Source organism: Pseudorca crassidens, chromosome 1, assembly GCF_039906515.1.
Source record: "Pseudorca crassidens isolate mPseCra1 chromosome 1, mPseCra1.hap1, whole genome shotgun sequence".
NCBI classification, from domain to species: domain Eukaryota; kingdom Metazoa; phylum Chordata; class Mammalia; order Artiodactyla; family Delphinidae; genus Pseudorca; species Pseudorca crassidens.
Window position 1 is genome coordinate 101,041,175 of NC_090296.1, and position 17,024 is coordinate 101,058,198.

The 17,024-nt window shown below is 39.3% G+C and overlaps 1 protein-coding gene across 1 annotated transcript in view; it reads right to left on the reverse strand.

Annotated features, from left to right (window-relative positions):
• Window positions 1-15,728, reverse strand: part of LEO1 (LEO1 homolog, Paf1/RNA polymerase II complex component) — a 49,158-nt gene extending 33,430 nt beyond the window's left edge. The window contains exons 1-2 of the mRNA XM_067747191.1: window positions 15,587-15,728; window positions 1,761-2,516 (exon numbers count right to left, since the gene is read on the reverse strand). Coding sequence (XP_067603292.1) covers window positions 1,761-2,516; window positions 15,587-15,644 — 814 coding nt within the window. The 5' untranslated portion in view covers window positions 15,645-15,728. The remainder of the gene's footprint in view (window positions 1-1,760; window positions 2,517-15,586) is intronic.
• Between the last annotated feature and the right edge of the window lie 1,296 nt (window positions 15,729-17,024).

Here is a 17,024-nt window from a genome sequence, read left to right on the forward strand (position 1 = left end):
TGAAATAAGTCAGAAAGAGAAAAACAAATACCGTATGCTAACACATATATATGGAATCTAAAAAAAAAAAAAAAATGGTCATGAAGAACCTAGGGGCAGGATGGGAATAAAGATGCAGACCTACTAGAGAATGGGCTTGAGGACACGGGGAGGGGGAAGGGTAAGCTGGGACAAAGTGAGAGAGTGGCATGAATATATATACACTACCAAATGTAAACCCAATAGCTAGTGGGAAGCAGCCGCATAGCACAGGGAGATCAGCTAGGTGCTTTGTGACCACCTAGAGGGGTGGGATAGAGAGGGTGGGAGGGAGGGAGACACAAGAAGGAAGAGATATGGGGATATATGTATATGTATAGCTGATTCACTTTGTTATAAAGCAGAAACTAACACATCTTTGTAAAGCAATTCTACTCCAATAAAGATGTTAAAAAAAAAAAAAAAAGAACCATTGTAGAACTAGTTAAGAATTAAGCAGAATGACCAGCTACAAGATTCCTAATATGACCCTAGTTTTATATTAGCCTGCTAGTATTTGGGAAGTAGTGCATGAGCCTTAATGATTTTGGTAACAGTACAAATAACTCTACCCAGAACTAGTTACTGAGTACTTACTGCAGTCCTATAGTCTATATAGACCTATATCCATCTCTGGAAATTTTCTGATCTCCTCTCCTAAATAATGCTAAAATGTGGTGTTGAATGCTATCCTGAGGTATGTATTACAGGGGAAAAGACCCCCTCTCTCCATACTGCAGCTGTTAAGAAGACAGGATCAATATGTAATTATAATCAATCATTTATAAAAATGAAGCAATCCAGATATTAATTACTTCAGGAAGACTTCCAACCTAATCAAAGTGACTTTTATATAATACAAAAAAAGAAGATGGCTAATTGTTTTAATATTCTACATGAGAACGTGTTAACTTCAGGAGAACAGTGTAAATGACTATTATAAAACAGGGTCCAAAAGCCAAAGTTCAGCTCTGTGTTTCCTGCTGTCTTTAGGGAATGAATGTTCTGATCCAAGCACATCTCCCCAGGATGAGGACACATATGTCAAGCTATCATAGCTCATTGAGATCATCCAGCCGTGTTTTCACTTTCTGGATATTATGCTCCCCAGGTCACCTCCTGATTGTTATAATTTGGCATCCAATGTAGATTTTCCCCCAAAGGAAAGGATACAATGATAAGAGAGAAATAATTGATGCTCTTGAAACAAACAATTTTGCAATTCAATTTTTATAGTTTCCTGTGAATTTGATTAGTTTGAGCAAACTCCTTGGAGCCTGATTACCTCTGGAGGATGAAATTTTGGATCTCAAATAAACTGAGCTGGAACCTGGTGTTCACACCTCATTATAGTTACCCTATGGGGGAGGTTCAATGGTATTGGGTTTTTTCACCCAGGCAAATCTCTTCTCACCTGAGGCGTGCTCTTAGTTACCCACAAAAATGGAACTAACTATTTGATATCTAGCTACTTTAGCACTATACATCTTTCTCTAAGACTTTCCTCTTTAAATTTTTTTCTTCCTGATCTATCATATATTAAATGGAAGGGGAATAGAGAGAAATAATACATGGATTAGGAAAATGTTTAAAGGCAAAATGTATAGAGTTAAAAAAGGCTAAATGGAGGGACAGAAGAGAAAAAACAGGGTACTAAAAGTAGGAACGTGAAAAGAATAAATGAGCCCCTGCTGTACCTGAACGCTTCTACTAAACCATTATGGTTCTCATAAATGTATTACCTGACTTATGGTCTTGTTCCTCTTCATCATCTGAATGCCTGTGTTCTTCATCCGAGGCCTGTGGCCTTTCGTCATCAGAATTTTGCATTTTCTCCTCATCAGACATCTGTGGCCGCTCTTCATCATCAGAATTCTGTTTCTCGTCATCATTATCAGAAGCTGCTGGCCGTTCATCATCAGAATTAGCCTTCTCCTCCTCAGACAGTTGTTGTCTCTCATCATCTGAAAGCTGAGGCCTCTCCTCATCATCTGTGTTCTGCATTTTCTCATCGTCATCAGAATTCTGCAGTTTATCTTCATCAGATCCTTGTGCCCTCTCCTCATCATCAGAATTTTGTATCTTTTCATCATCTGACTGGTCACTTTTATCTTCTCTGCACCATTTTTCATCATCTGAATGTGCTTTTTCAGAACCTTCCGCTTCTGAGTGATGGCTCCCTCCATCTGATCTATGACCTTCATCGTCATCGTCATTGTGGGCTTCTGATCCACTGTGCTGATCTACATCTGAGGGATCATTGTCTTCATGGTCAGAACGCTCAGAAGCTTCTGATCTATTGTCTGATCCTTCAGAGTGATTATCACTCCCACTGTGATGAGAAGCTCCCTCATCCTCACTGTCATCTCCAAACAGTTCCTTATTACTTGGTTTTCCTGAGTCATCTCTTTCATCTTGATCACTTTCACTTCCAGAGGCATTACTGCCAGAAGCAACATTCTCTTGATCAGAATCTGAGCCTGATCCAGAATCAGAATCTATGGGATCATATAAACACAGGGTGATGTAAGCAAAAAAAGCAGAATAAGGAACACCAAAAGTCCATCCCAACATAAAAGCAATGAAAAAACTTGTCAAAAGCTGTTAGCATCTATTTTCTCAGACTCTGGAAACTAACTAAAAGTTGCAGCAACCAGGAGAATGCTTAACAAGAAAAAAAAGCTGAGCCTCAGTAAGAAAAAAGGGGTGTTTTAACATACCCCCCCACCCCCAACCCACCCCTTGGTCAAGGGTACCTTGACAATAATAGCCCAAATTTCTGGTGCATGTACCATTAATGGAGGAAGCAGAAGGCACCTCATTTGCAAAGAATCATGGTTGTTAGTTTTGATCTGTCTGGTGGATCACTGAAAGGACTGGCTCAAAAGGCTTGACTTTATCTCACCTAACTTGGAACTCTCTTGTTGCTAAGGAAGCTACCTGAGAGTGTTGGTCAAAAACATTTACAGGCAAATGTATTAGTTGCCTCTGTATGGGAAAATGGAAAGCAGTTGAGGCAAACAACAGACTAACTAAAAAGCTTGGGAGAAAAGGCTGAGGAATGACAAAATACAAGGGTTTTTAAAAGTTTCCACAATAAACGAAAAAAAAAAGAAAAGAAAAGGAAAAACACCACCCACATATTCTTACTGACCTGAAAAGCCATGCACTTGCCCAGGGCTGTGCACATGCTCAAGAAAGAACCAAGAAGGCCCTAAACTCTCACTTCCAGCTGACCTTCAGGCTCTGTGCAAGCAGGAAATGAAGGCAAAGACACAGGTTGTAAACAACCTGGTTGAGTGTTGAAAGCATGCCCTAACACACACACAGAGCCAACCTGCAAAGGCTGAGAGTTTTTCGTTATTGTTTTTGTTTCTTTTTGTGGCATTTAAGGAAATCTCTGTCCAATCACTAGCTGACCACTAAGCTAATGGAACAGAGACTTTAGTGGCTATACACAACAGACTGCAGACTTTACAAAATCAGTTCAAAAGAGTCAATAAACAATAACTACTACAACAAAGAGCAACAACAAATGCTGGGGGGGGGGGGAAGAGAGTGCTGTCCTGAGTAACCACATTATAATATTCAAAATGTCCATATATCAACAAAAAATTATAAGGCCTGCAAAGAAAGAAGGAAGCATGGCCCATACATATGAAAAAAGGCTACACACCGTCCCTGAAGAAGCCCAGTCAATGAAAATGATGTCTTACAAAATAGAGAATATCAATAAAAAGACAGATATTATAAAAAAAGAACCGAACAGAAATTCTGGAGTTGGAAAGTACAATAACTGAAATGAAAAATTCACTAAAGGGACTGAACAGCAGATGTGAGTAGGAAGAAAAAAGAATCAGGAAACTTTAAGATACATCAAATGAGGGCTTCCCTGGTGGCACAGTGGTTGAGAGCCTGCCTGCCGATGCAGGGGACGTGGGTTCATGCCCCGGTCCGGGAAGATCCCACATGCCGCGGAGCGGCTGGGCCCGTGAGCCATGGCCACTAAGCCTGTGCGTCCGGAGCCTGTGCTCCGCAACGGGAGAGGCCACAACAGTGAGAGAGGCCCATGTACCGCAAAAAAAAAAAAAAAAAAAAGATACATCAACTGAGATTATCCAGTCTGGTGAACAAAAAGAGAAAAGAATGAAGAAAAATGAAAAGTCTAAAGACTTGTGAGAAACCAGCAAGTGTACCAATCTATGCATAATGGGAGTTCCAGAAGAAGAGAAAAAAGAGAAAGGGACAGAAAGAATATTTGAAGAAATAATAGCCAAAAACTTCCCAAATTTGAAGAAAGACATCGATGTACACATACAAGTTGATCAACAAATACCAAGTAGGATAAAGTTAAAGAGAGCCACACCTAGACACATCATTATCCAACTGTCTAAGACAAAGAAAAAATCCTGAAAGCAGCAAAGCAACAGGTCCCATACAAAGGGATCTTCAATAAAGATAACAGTTGATTTCTCATCAGAAACCATAAAAACCAGGAGGCGGTGGTATGAAATATTCAAAGTGCTGAAAGAAATACTGTCAACCAAGAATTCTATATCCAGCAAAACTATCCTTCAAAAATGAAGGAATTATGAGCAACAACAACAAAAGATAAATTGGATTTCCTCAAAATGAAAAGCTTTTATGCAAGAAAGGACATTATCAAGAATGTGAAAAAACAGCTTACAGAATGGGAGAAAATATTTGCAAACCATATATCTGTCAAGTATATGTATATACTTACAGTATAGTATCCAGAATATATAAAGAATGTTTACAACCAAAAGACAAAAACCCATTTGAAAAATAGACATTTCTGCATAGTTACACAAATGAAACAAGTACATGAAAAGATGTATCATTAGCCTCAATATCATTAGCCTTTAGGAAATGGAAATCAAAACCACAATTAGATATCACTAGACACCAACAGCAATGGCTGTATTTTAAAGAGCAGGGTGGGGAGGAAGTAAAATAAGTATTGGCAAGGATATGAAGAAATAGAACACTCAAACACTGCTAGTGGTAATTTAAAATGGTCCAGCTGCTATAAAAAATGGTTTGGTTGTTTCTCAAAAAGTAAAACAAAGAATTACCATATGACTCAGCAATTCCACTCCTATATATATACCCAAAAGAACTGAAAACAGGCACTCACACAAGTACTTGTACACAAATAGCATCACTATTTAAAAGTCAAAAGATGGAAATAACCCAATGTCCATGAACAGCTGGATAAACAAATTGGGATATATACACAGAGTGGAATACTATTCAGTCATTAAAAAGATATGAAGTACTGATACATACTACAATGTGGATGAACTTCAAAAACATGATGGTAAGAGATAGAAATCAGACACAAAGGGCCACATGTTAGGAATTCCCTGGTGGTCCAGTGGTTAGGACACCACATTCTCACTGCCAAGGGCCCGGGTTCAATCCCTGGTTGGAGAACTAAGATCCCACAAGCTGCGAGGCACAGCAAAAAAAAAAAAAAAAAGCCACATGTTTTATGATTCCATTTGTATGAAATGTCCAGAATAGATAAATCCATAAATGCAGAAAGCAGACTGATGGTTCATGGGGGCTAGCAAAGGGAGCAAATGGCAAGTAACTACTTAATGGGTATGGCGTTTTATTTTGAAGTGATGAAAATGTTTCAGAACTAGACAGAGATAGTGGCTACACAACATTTTAAAGGTACTAAATACCACTGAATTGTTCACTTAAAAATGACATATTCAGGGACTTCCCCAGTGGTCCAGTGGTAAAGAATGCACCTTCCAATACAGGAGACTCGGGTATGATCCCTGCTCAGGAAACTGAGATCCCACATGCCACAGGGCAACTAAGCCCTCGCGCCACAACTACCGAGCTCGTGCGCCTCAATGAGGGAGCATGCATGCTGCAAACTACAGAGTCCATGCATCCTGGAGCCCATGTGCCACAACTAGAGAAAGAAAAAAATGGCATATTCTGCAACCAAACTGAAAAGAAGTAGAACTGTCACTATTTGCAGATGACATGATATTATATATAGAAAATCCTAAAGACTCCACCAGAAAACTGTTAGAACTAATAAATAAATTCAATAAAGTTTCAGGATACAAAATCAATATACAGTTGTGATTCTATACACTAATAATGAGCTATATGAAAGAGAAATTAAGAAAACAATCCCATTAACGATTGTATCAAAAAAAGTAAAATACTTAGGAATAAATTTAACCAAAAAGGTGAAAGACCTGTACGCTGAAAACACTGATGAAAGAAACTGAAGAAGATACAAATAAATGGAAAGGTATTCCACGCTCATGGATTGGAAGAATCAATACTGTTAAAATGTCCATACTACCCAAAGCAATCTACATATTGAACACAATCCCTATAAAACTTCCAATGGCATTTTTTCACAGAAATAGAACAAAAAATTCTAAAATTTGTATGGAACAAAAAAAAACCCAAATAGCCAAAGCAATCTTGAGATAAAAGAATAAAGCTGAAGGCATCATGCCCTTGATTTCAAACTGTATTACGGACACAAAAATCAATGGAACAGAATAAAGAGCTCAGAAATAAACCCACACATATATGGTCAATTAATTTACAACAAAGGAACCAAGCCAAGAATACACAATGGGGAAAGGATAGTCTCTTCAATAAATGGTGTTGGGAAAACTGGACAGCAACATGCAAAATAATGAAACTGGACCACTATCTTACACCATATACAAAATTTAACTCTAAATGGATTAGACTTAAATTTTAGACGTGAAACCATAAAACTCCTAGAAGAAAACAGGCAGTAAGCTCCTTGACATGGTCCTGGTTATCATTTTTTGGATTTGACACCAAAAGTAAAGGCAACTAAAGCAAAAATAAACAAGTGTGACACATCAAACTAAAAAGCTTCTACACGGCAAAGGAAGCCATCAACAAAATGAAAAGGCAGGGCTTCCCTGGTGGCGCAGTGGCTGAGAGTCCGCCTGCTGATGCAGGGGACACGGGTTCGTGCCCCGGTCCGGGAGGATCCCACATGCTGCGGAGCGGCTGGACCCGTGAGCCATGGCCGCTGAGCCTGCGCGTCTGGAGCCTGTGCTCCACAACGGGAGAGGCCACAACAGTGAGAGGCCAGTGTACCGCAAAACAAAACAAAACAAAAATGAAAAGGCAACCTGCTGAATGGGATAAAATATTTGCAAATCATATATTTGATAAAGGGTTAATATACAAAATATGTAAAGAACTCATACTATTCAATAGCAAACAAACAAAGAATACAATTAAAAAATGGGCAGAAAACCTGAATAGACACTTTCCTAAAAAAGACAGATGGCCAACAGGTACATAAAAAGATGCTCAACATCACTAATCAGAGAAATGAAAATCAAAACCACAGTTAGAATGGTTATTTTCAAAAAGACAAGAAGTAACAAGTGTTGGAGAGGATGTGGAGAAAAGGGAACACTTGTAATTGTTGGTGGGATTGTAAAGTGCTGCAGTCACTATGGAAAACATTATGGAAATGCTTCAGAAAAAGAACAGGACTACTATATGATCCAGCTATTCCACTTCTGGGTATTTACCCAAAGAACACAAAAATACTAATTTGAAAAGATATATGCATGTCTATGTTCATTGCAGCATTACTTACAATAGTCAAGATATGGAAACAACCTAAGTGTGCATCTAGAGATAAATGGACAAAGAAAATGTGGTGTATATATACAATAAAATACTATTCATGCCACTGTAAATATGACATATATATATAATGGAATATTATTCAACCATAAAAAAGAAGGAAAGCTTGGGAATTCCCTGGTGGTCCAGTGGTTAGGACTGGGCACTTCCATGGCAGGGGGCCTGGGTTCAATCCCTGGTTGGGGAACTAAGATCCCACAAGCCATGTGGCACAGCCAAAGAAAAAAGGAAGGAAATCTTGCTGTTTACAACAACATGCATGGATCTTGAGGGCATTATGCTAGGTAAAATAAGCAGACAGAGGAAGACAAATACTGTATATATGATATCACTTATATGTGGGATCTAAAAAAACAAAGCTCATAGATACAGAGAATAAATGAGGGAAGGGGGAGAGGTGGGCAAAATGGGTGAAGGGAGTCAGAAGATACAAACTTCCAGTTATAAAAAAAATAAGTCATGGGGATGTAATATACAGCATGATGACTACAGTTAATAGACTGTATTGCATATTTGAAAGTTGCTAAGAGAGTAGATTTTAACAGTTCTCATCACAGTAAAATAAATTCTGTAACAAGGTATGGTGACAAATGTTAACTAGACTTACTGTGGTGATCATTTCACAATATGTATAAATATCAAATCATTATGTTGTACACATGGAACTAATGTTGTATGTCAATTATACCTTAATAAAAATAAAATAAGATGGTAAATTTTATGTTATGTAAATCTCACCTCAATAAAAACAAATTTAGAGTTTGTTGCCAGTGCCCTACAAGAAATGCTAAAGGGACTCCTTCAGGCCGAAATGAAAGGACAATGGGCAGTAACTTGAATCCACAAGAAGAAATAAAGAACACCAGTAAAGGTAACTAAATAGGTGAGTATAAAGGTCAGTATTAATGAATTTGTAGTTAGTGACTCCTCTTTTTTCATAAGATTTAATTTAAAAGACAATTGTATAAAACAATAATTATAAATCTACATCACTGGGCAGTGTATAAAGATGTAACTTGTGACAACAATAAAAAGTTGAGAGGACGAAGCTATATAGAAAAAAAGTTTTTGTATACTATTGAAATTAAGTTGGTATTAATACAAACTAGATTGTTAGAAATTAAGATTAATTGTAGTCACCAGAGTAACCATTAAGAAAGTTACTAAAACTAAAAATATACAAAGAAACAGGAAGGGAATTGTAACAGTACACTACAGAAAAAGCAGTCATAAAGGAAGACAGTAATAAGAAGAATTGAGGAAGAAAAAACATGACATAGAAAACAAACATCAAAATGGCAGAAGTCCTTCTTACTGGTAATTACTTTAAACATAAATAAATCAACTTCTCCAATGAAAAGGCAGAAATTGGCAGCATGAATTTAAAAAATGATCCATCCTGGGACTTCCCTGGTGGCACAGTGGTTAAAGAATCCGCCTGCCAATGCAGGGGACACAGGTTCGAGCCCTGGTCCGGGAAGATTCCACATGCCGCGGAGCAACTAAGCCTGTGCACCACAATTACTGAGCCTGCACTCTAGAGCCCACAAGCCACAGTTATTGAAGCCCATGCGCCTAGAGTCCGTGCTCTGCAACAAGAGAAGCCACCGCAATGAGAAGCTCACGCACTGCAACAAAGAACAGCCCCTGCTCCCTGCAACTAGAGAAAGCCCGCATGCACCAACAAAGACCCAACGCAGCCAAAAATAAATAAATATTTTTTTTTAAAAAGGATCCATCTATATGCTGTCCACAGGACAGTATAACAGTAGTTATACTGTTTATATAGTATAACTATATTAGTAGTTATACTAATATCAGGCAAAATAAGTCTTAAGAAAAATTGTTACAAAAGACAAAAAAGGACATCATAAAATGATAAAAGGGTCAATCCAACATGAAGATATAATTTAAAACATATATGCACCTGCATGTAAATCAATGAAGTTACAACACCCTCACACCGTACACAAAAATAAACTCAAAATGGCTTAAAGACTTAAACATAAGACATGACACCATAAAACTCCTAGAAGAGAACACAGGCAAAAAATTCTGACATAAATCGTACCAATGTTTTCTTAGGTCAGTCTACCAAGGCAATAGAAATAAAAGCAAAAATAAACAAATGGGACCTAATCAAACTTACAAGCTTTTGCATAGCAAAGGAAACCATAAGCAAAATGAAAAGACAACATACAGACTGGGAGAAAATATTTGCAATTGATGTGACCAACAAGCGCTTAATTTCCAAAATATACCAATAGCTCATACAACTCAATAACAAAAAAACAAACAACCCAATCAAAAAATGGGCAGAAGATCTAAACAGACATTTCTCCAAAGATGACATACAGATGGCCAACAGGAACATGAAAAGATGCTCAACGTGGTTAATTATTAGAGAAATGCAAATCAAAACTACAGTGAGGTACCACGTCACACCAGTCAGAATGGCCATCATTAAAGAAGGCTACAGATGGGCTTCCCTGGTGGCGCAGTGGTTGAGAGTCCGCCTGCCGATGCAGGGGACACGGGTTCGTGCCCCGGTCCGGGAAGATCCCACATGTCGCGGAGCGGCTGGGCCCGTGCGCCACGGCCGCTGAGCCTGCGCGTCCGGAGCCTGTGCTCTGCAACGAGAGAGGCCACAACAGTGAGAGGCCCGCGTACCGCAAAAAAAAAAAAAAAAAGTCTACAGATAACAAATGCTGGAGAGGGTGTGGAGAAAGGAAACCTTCCTACACTGTTGGTGTGAAAGTACATTGGTGCAGCCACTATGGAGAACAGTATGGAGGTTCCTCAAAAAACTAAAAACAGAGTGGCCATATGATCCAGCAATGCTACTCCTGGGCAAATATCCGGACAAAACTATAATTCAAAAAGATAGATGCACTCCTATGTTCATAGCAGCACTGTTCACAATAGCCAAGACACGGAAACAACCTAAACGTCCATAGATAGAAGAATGGATAAAGAAGATGTGAGAGACATATATATATGTGATATATATATAAATATCATATTTATGTATACACACACACATATATACACAATGGAATATAAAAAAAGAATGAAATAATGCCATTTGCAGCTACATGGATGGACCTAGAGATAATCCTACTAAGTGAAGTAAGTCAGAAAGAAAAAGACAAATACCATAGGATATCACTTATGTGTGGAATCTAAAATATGACACAAATGAACTTATCTATGAAACAGAAAAAGACTCACAGGCATAGAGAACAGACCTGTGGTTGCGAAGGGGGAGTGGGGGTGGGAGAGGATTGGATTGAGAGTTTGGGACTAGCAGATGCAAACTATTATATACACTGAGTTGGCCACAAAGTTCATTCGGTTCTAAGTAAAAATAAAACACACATTTTTCATTTTCACCAAAACTTTATTAAATGTATTCATTAACCAAACGAACTTTTTGGCCAACCCAACAGAATGAATAAACAACAAGGTCCTATTGCATAGCACAGGGAACTATATTCAATATCCTGTAATAAATCATAATGGAAAAGAATATTAAAAACTATGTAATATATATGTATATGTATATATGTATAATATATAACTGAATCACTGTGCTGTACACCAGAAACTAACACAACATTGTAAATCAACTACACTTCAATAAAAAATATATATATATGTATATGCACCAAAAGAAAAAAAAAAACACCAACAGAATTGAAGGAAGAAATAGTTCAACAGTAACAACTGGAAACTTCAAATACCCCACTTTCAATAATGGTCAGAACAAAAAGAAGATCAGTAAGGAAACAGAGGACTTGAACAATGCTATAAAACAACCAGACATAATAGACATCAGTAGAACTCTCCACTCAACAGTAGAATATACATTCTTCCCAACTGCACATGCAACATTCTCCAAGACAGACCATAATTTTAGGACACAAAACAAGTCTCAATAAATTTGAAAAGACTAAAATAATACAAAGTATGTTCTCTGACCACAACAGAATGAAACTGAAATCAATCACAGAAAAAAATCTGGAAAATTCACAAATATGTGGAAATTAAACAATGCACTCAAACAATCAAGGGTGCAAAGAAGAAATCACAAGAGAAATTAGAAAATATTTTGACATGAATGAAAATGATAACAAAGCCTACCAATACTTAAGGGATGCAGGGAAAGCAGTGCTAAAAAGGAAATTTGTAGGGCTTCCTTGGTGGCACAGTGGTTAAGAATCCGCCTGCCAATGCAGGGGACACAGGTTCGATCCCTGGTCCGGGAAGATCCCACATGCCGTGGAGCAACTAAGCCCATGTGCCAAAACTACTGAGGTTGTGCTCTAGAGCCCGCAAGCCACAACTGAAGCCTGTGCACCTAGAGCCCATGCTCCGCAACAAGAGAAGCCACCGCAATGAGAAGCCCGTGCACCGCAACGAAGAGTAGCCCCTGCCTGCCGCAACTAAAGAAAGCCCACGCGCAGCAACGAAGACCCAATGCAGCCATAAATAAATAAATAAACAAATAAATTAATTTTTTTAAAAAAGGAAATTTGTAGCTGTAAACACATACATTAAAAAACAAAACAGGGCTTCCCTGGTGGCGCAGTGGTTGAGAGTTTGTCTGCCGATGCAGGGGGCGCGGGTTCGTGTCCCGGTCCGGGGGGATCCTGCATGCCGCGGAGAAGCTGGGCCCGTGGGCCATGGCCGCTGGGCCTGCGCGTCCAAAGCCTGTGCTCCGCGGCGGGGGAGGCCACAACAGTGAGAGGCCCGCATACCACAAAAAAAAAAAAAAAAACAAAACTCAAACTGATAATCTAACCTTTCACTTTAAGGAACTAGAAAAAGAAAACTATACTCAAAGCAAGCAGAAGGAAAAAAAATAATAAAGATTAGAGCAGAGATAAACAAAATACAGAAAAAATAATAGAATCAATGAAACCAAAAGCTCATTCCTTAAAAACTTAGGATTGACACACCTTTAGCTAAGCTGACCAAGGGAAAAAAAAAACCCCTCAAATTACTAAAACCAGGAATGGAAGTGGGGATTTTACTACTAATTTTTCAGAAAATAAGACTAAAAGAGAACACTATAAACAACTGTATACCAACAATTAGATAATTTAGATGAAATGGATTAATTCCTAGAAATACACAATCTACCAAAACTGACTCAAGATGAAACAATATCTGAATAGGCCTATAACAAGTAGAGTTTGAATCAGTAATCAAAAAGTTTCCAACAAAGAAAAGCCAGGACAAAATGGTTTCACTGGTGAATCCTATCAAACATTTAGAGAAGAATTAATCCCTATCCTTCTCAAACTCTTCCAAAAACTTGAGTAAAGGGAACACTTCCTAACACATTCTAAGCCAGCATTACCCCAATACCAAAGCCAGACGAAAAAAATCACAAAAAAGGAAAACCACAGACCAATATCTCTCATAAATATGTATGCAAAAATAGTATCAAAATACTAGCAAACCAAATCCAACAACATATTAAAAGGATATACACCATGACCAAGTGGAATTTACCCTAGGAATACAAGACTGATTCAACATCTAAAAATCAAAATGAAACACAATATTAATAAAGGAAAAAATTTTGATCATCGTAATTGATGCAGAAGAGACATTTGATAAAATTCAACACCCTTTCATGATAAAACGACTCCACAAACTAGGAATCGAAGGTAATTATCTCAACGTAATAAAGGGCATCTACAAAAAACCCACAGCTAACATCATATGTAGTGGTAAAGAAATGGATGCTTTTTCCCAAAGATTAGGAAAAAGAAAAAGATGTCCACTCTCACCCTTCTATTCAACATTATACAGAAAGTTCTAGCTGGGGTAATTAATCAAGAAAAAGAAATAAAAGGCATCCAAATTGGAAAGGAAGAAGTAAAACCATCTCTACTCACAGATGACATGATCTTACATGTAGAAAATCCTAAAGAATACACACACACCCCAAACAACTATTAGAGCTAATATATTACACATGGTTGCAGGATACAAAATTAGCAAACAAAAATCAGCTGTATTTCTATAATTAGCAATGAACAATCCAAGAATGAAATTAAGAAAACAATTCCACTTGCAACAGTATCCAAAATGAAATATTTAGGAATAAATTTAACCTAGGAAGTGCAAGACTTATACAATAAAAACCACAAAACATTGTTGAAAGAAATTAAAGACGACCTGGCACATTTATACATGAAAGAAACACACTGGGCCTAGGTAGGAATTCTACCCACTGTTATACCAAGAAATCTGTCAAGTGTAGTTATTTTCTACGTCTGTCTTAGCCCAGGGAAATAATTAAATATGATGATATAACAGGAGTTACCTTGCCACATCCATCCTAAGTTCAGGACCAACAGCAACCTTCAAGGACAGATTTGGAAGTAAATCCTAGAGAGTTCTATAATTTAATGGTAAGAGAGAAGAATGCAGCAGTAGACTTACAAGAAGGTAAAACATGAAGCCCAGAGAAGCAACCATCTCCATACATCACTTCCCCATACCCTGAGTTTGCAATGGGAAAGCACTGCAGGGTACCTCTACTATTGCTTCTACCCATCCAATTATTTATCAAGTATGCATTAAGCACTGACATAAGCTGAGGGCGGGCGGGGGGAGGACAATCTTTTCATCATTATATCCCCTACATCTAGCAAAGTAGCTGAAACATGACAGGGGATCTATAAATGCTGAATGAACAACTTCATGGAAGTGAGTCACGGGAGGGTTCACATGGTTCTGTGCCTTGAAGGGTGAACGGGATACGGACAAGTACAGATGAAGGGGAAAGGAAAACAACAGCAAAGTGAGTGGAACAAGAATATACTGGGCTCTATACTTCCAGACATCCTGACTAGAAAGAACATTCTGGATGTCCATCCTGGTAGAGCCCTCACACTAGACTTCCACCTGGTGCTCCCTTAACTATACTCTAAAAAATATTAATAAACTGAAGATGGAGAAAGAAAAAAACAACCACGATAATGCACTATGCTAAGGAAAAAAGTAGGTACTACATTACTTTGAGCCTGGGGACTCGCAACAATTCTGAACTTGGTCTTGGGCCCCTTCTGACTTCAAATTTCTCCTATTCATATTTCAAACTCAAATACCCACTCTGTGCCAGAAAGACTTCCTTGCACCATAAACATACACTCACTAATTCATTTCTGCATCAAATCCTTCATCCCTTCTCTCCAAACACAGACCTCCTACGCTCCCCAATCTAATACCACCGACTCAAGAAATTATCTAGAGTTTCTGCACAGGCTCTCGGAGGACACATTATCTTCTGCGTGTAACGCCTACATGCAGCCCTACCTCGGTATCCGTCCCAATCTCCTCACCCAGACATCTCAAACTCCCCAACACGCCACGCTCTGGTTTCATTCAAGAGGGCATTCTGAGCCGCTATGCAAATTCGCCCATCCCATCCCCATGTTCCTGAACACCTAATTTCCATTCATTCACAAGAGCCCTTACTCTGCGCTGGCCTGTGCAAGGCAGGACAGAGCAGGACTCCAAGGTTCCTCCTCCGGCTGCGCTGGCTTGCCCGGCCTCCACCCCTGCCCCGCGCCCCCTTCGCTCCACACGCTCCCAGGCACGGCTTGCTCCATGGACACCAAAAACCTCGAGGTACACACTCTGCGTCTGTCACTTCATTCCCGCCCTCCGGGAGGAGGCTGGCACCGCCGGGAGTGCAGGGGGAGCTGGGGCAGGAGTGCAGGAAGAGCCATCACTCGCTCGCGGCGCCGGAGCGCTCGCAGACCCGGAACCGGACCGCTGTTGAGCTCCCACCGCAGAAGCCCCGCCACTCTCGCCTCCACCCAAGCCCAGATGACCCCACCTTTACGCTCAGCATCGCTGTCGGCGTCGCTCCCGAATAGATCCTCCATATCCGCCATTGCCGCGCACGTCAGCTGTCTTCACCGGGGGCGGCTCCGCCGCTGTCTTTACGGCACGGAACCAACGAAACGCGACAGTGTCGCAAAGATTCGCTAAAAATCTTTTAGCTTTTCAGCTACATAGTATAGCGTGCGCAGTGAAGCTGCACTTCTCGGCTCTCTTACGTCAGCAACCCTGCCCTTTCGTCAATATCTGTTCTTATTCGTGAGGATTCTCATCGGGGTACACCCGGTCTGGGTATCAGTGGAGCGGGCCGCAGCTGGGGGCTCCCCAGTGGGCCTGGGACCGTGTTAAACCTGCCAGGAGTCAGGCCTGAAGTCCTTTGTTTCGTATTGATCAGGGGGTTCTCAAATTGTTGCAAACTCCAAAGTGCTTTTGTTTCTGTGGGTTATATCTATTGCTATTTACTGTAATAGTAATTAAGGCAGAAATTTTTAAAACTCGTTTAAAAATAATAAACAGGTTAACATAAATAGCATTTAAAAATTTTAACCGACTGTATTTTTTCTAAAACAAAACCAAAAAAAATTGAGTGGAATTGTTTTAGTTTTCAAAATATCTTTAGTGTCTGTCTCAAATGAAGACAGATGAATTCTCATACCTGCTTCTATATTCAATCTTTTGAGAAAGGTTTTGGTTGAAGCTTATGAAGAAAATCAGACCTAACACACGTATGTATGTGATTGGGAAAGGGAGGGCCTCTCGTACACCCAAAAGGGTCTTCTTCGGTCCACTCTTTAACAACTGCAGCTTTAGAGCAGTGTATTTCAAACATCAAAATTGTCCCATCCTAAGCCGGTATACACTTTTATGTATAAAATTGAAATAAATAATTCACAAAACAATACTGATTACTAAGATGCAGTCTGAGATTTCCTATTCTTTTATTCTATTTCAGCTTGTTTTTAATGCTGACAGGTGGTGCATCCACTAAATTGATTTCGTGATTTACGAATGGGTTGCAGCTTGCAGCTAGAGAAACACTATTCAGAGGGTTCCATTGGCTTGTTTATTTTTTCGGGAAAAAGTTTAATTTTGCTAGGAAATGTGGCTATACTTGTACCTTGTAAAATCTGACAGTAATAGAATTTTCATAATAGGTCAGTGCTAGATAAACCCTCTTGCTTTACAGAAGCTCAAAGAAATGAAGTGACTTGCACATGTTAAACAACTAGATCGTTTTTAGGAAGCTTAAATTTTTAGTTGTCAAAAATGTACATCCTGGGGCTTCCCTGGTGGTACAGTGGTTAAGAATCCGCCTGCCAAAACATGGGACACGGGTTCGAGCCCTGGTCTGGGAAGATCCCACATGCCTCGGAGCAACTAAGCCCGTGCGCCACAACTACTGAGCCTGCACTCTAGAGCCTGTGAGCCACAAC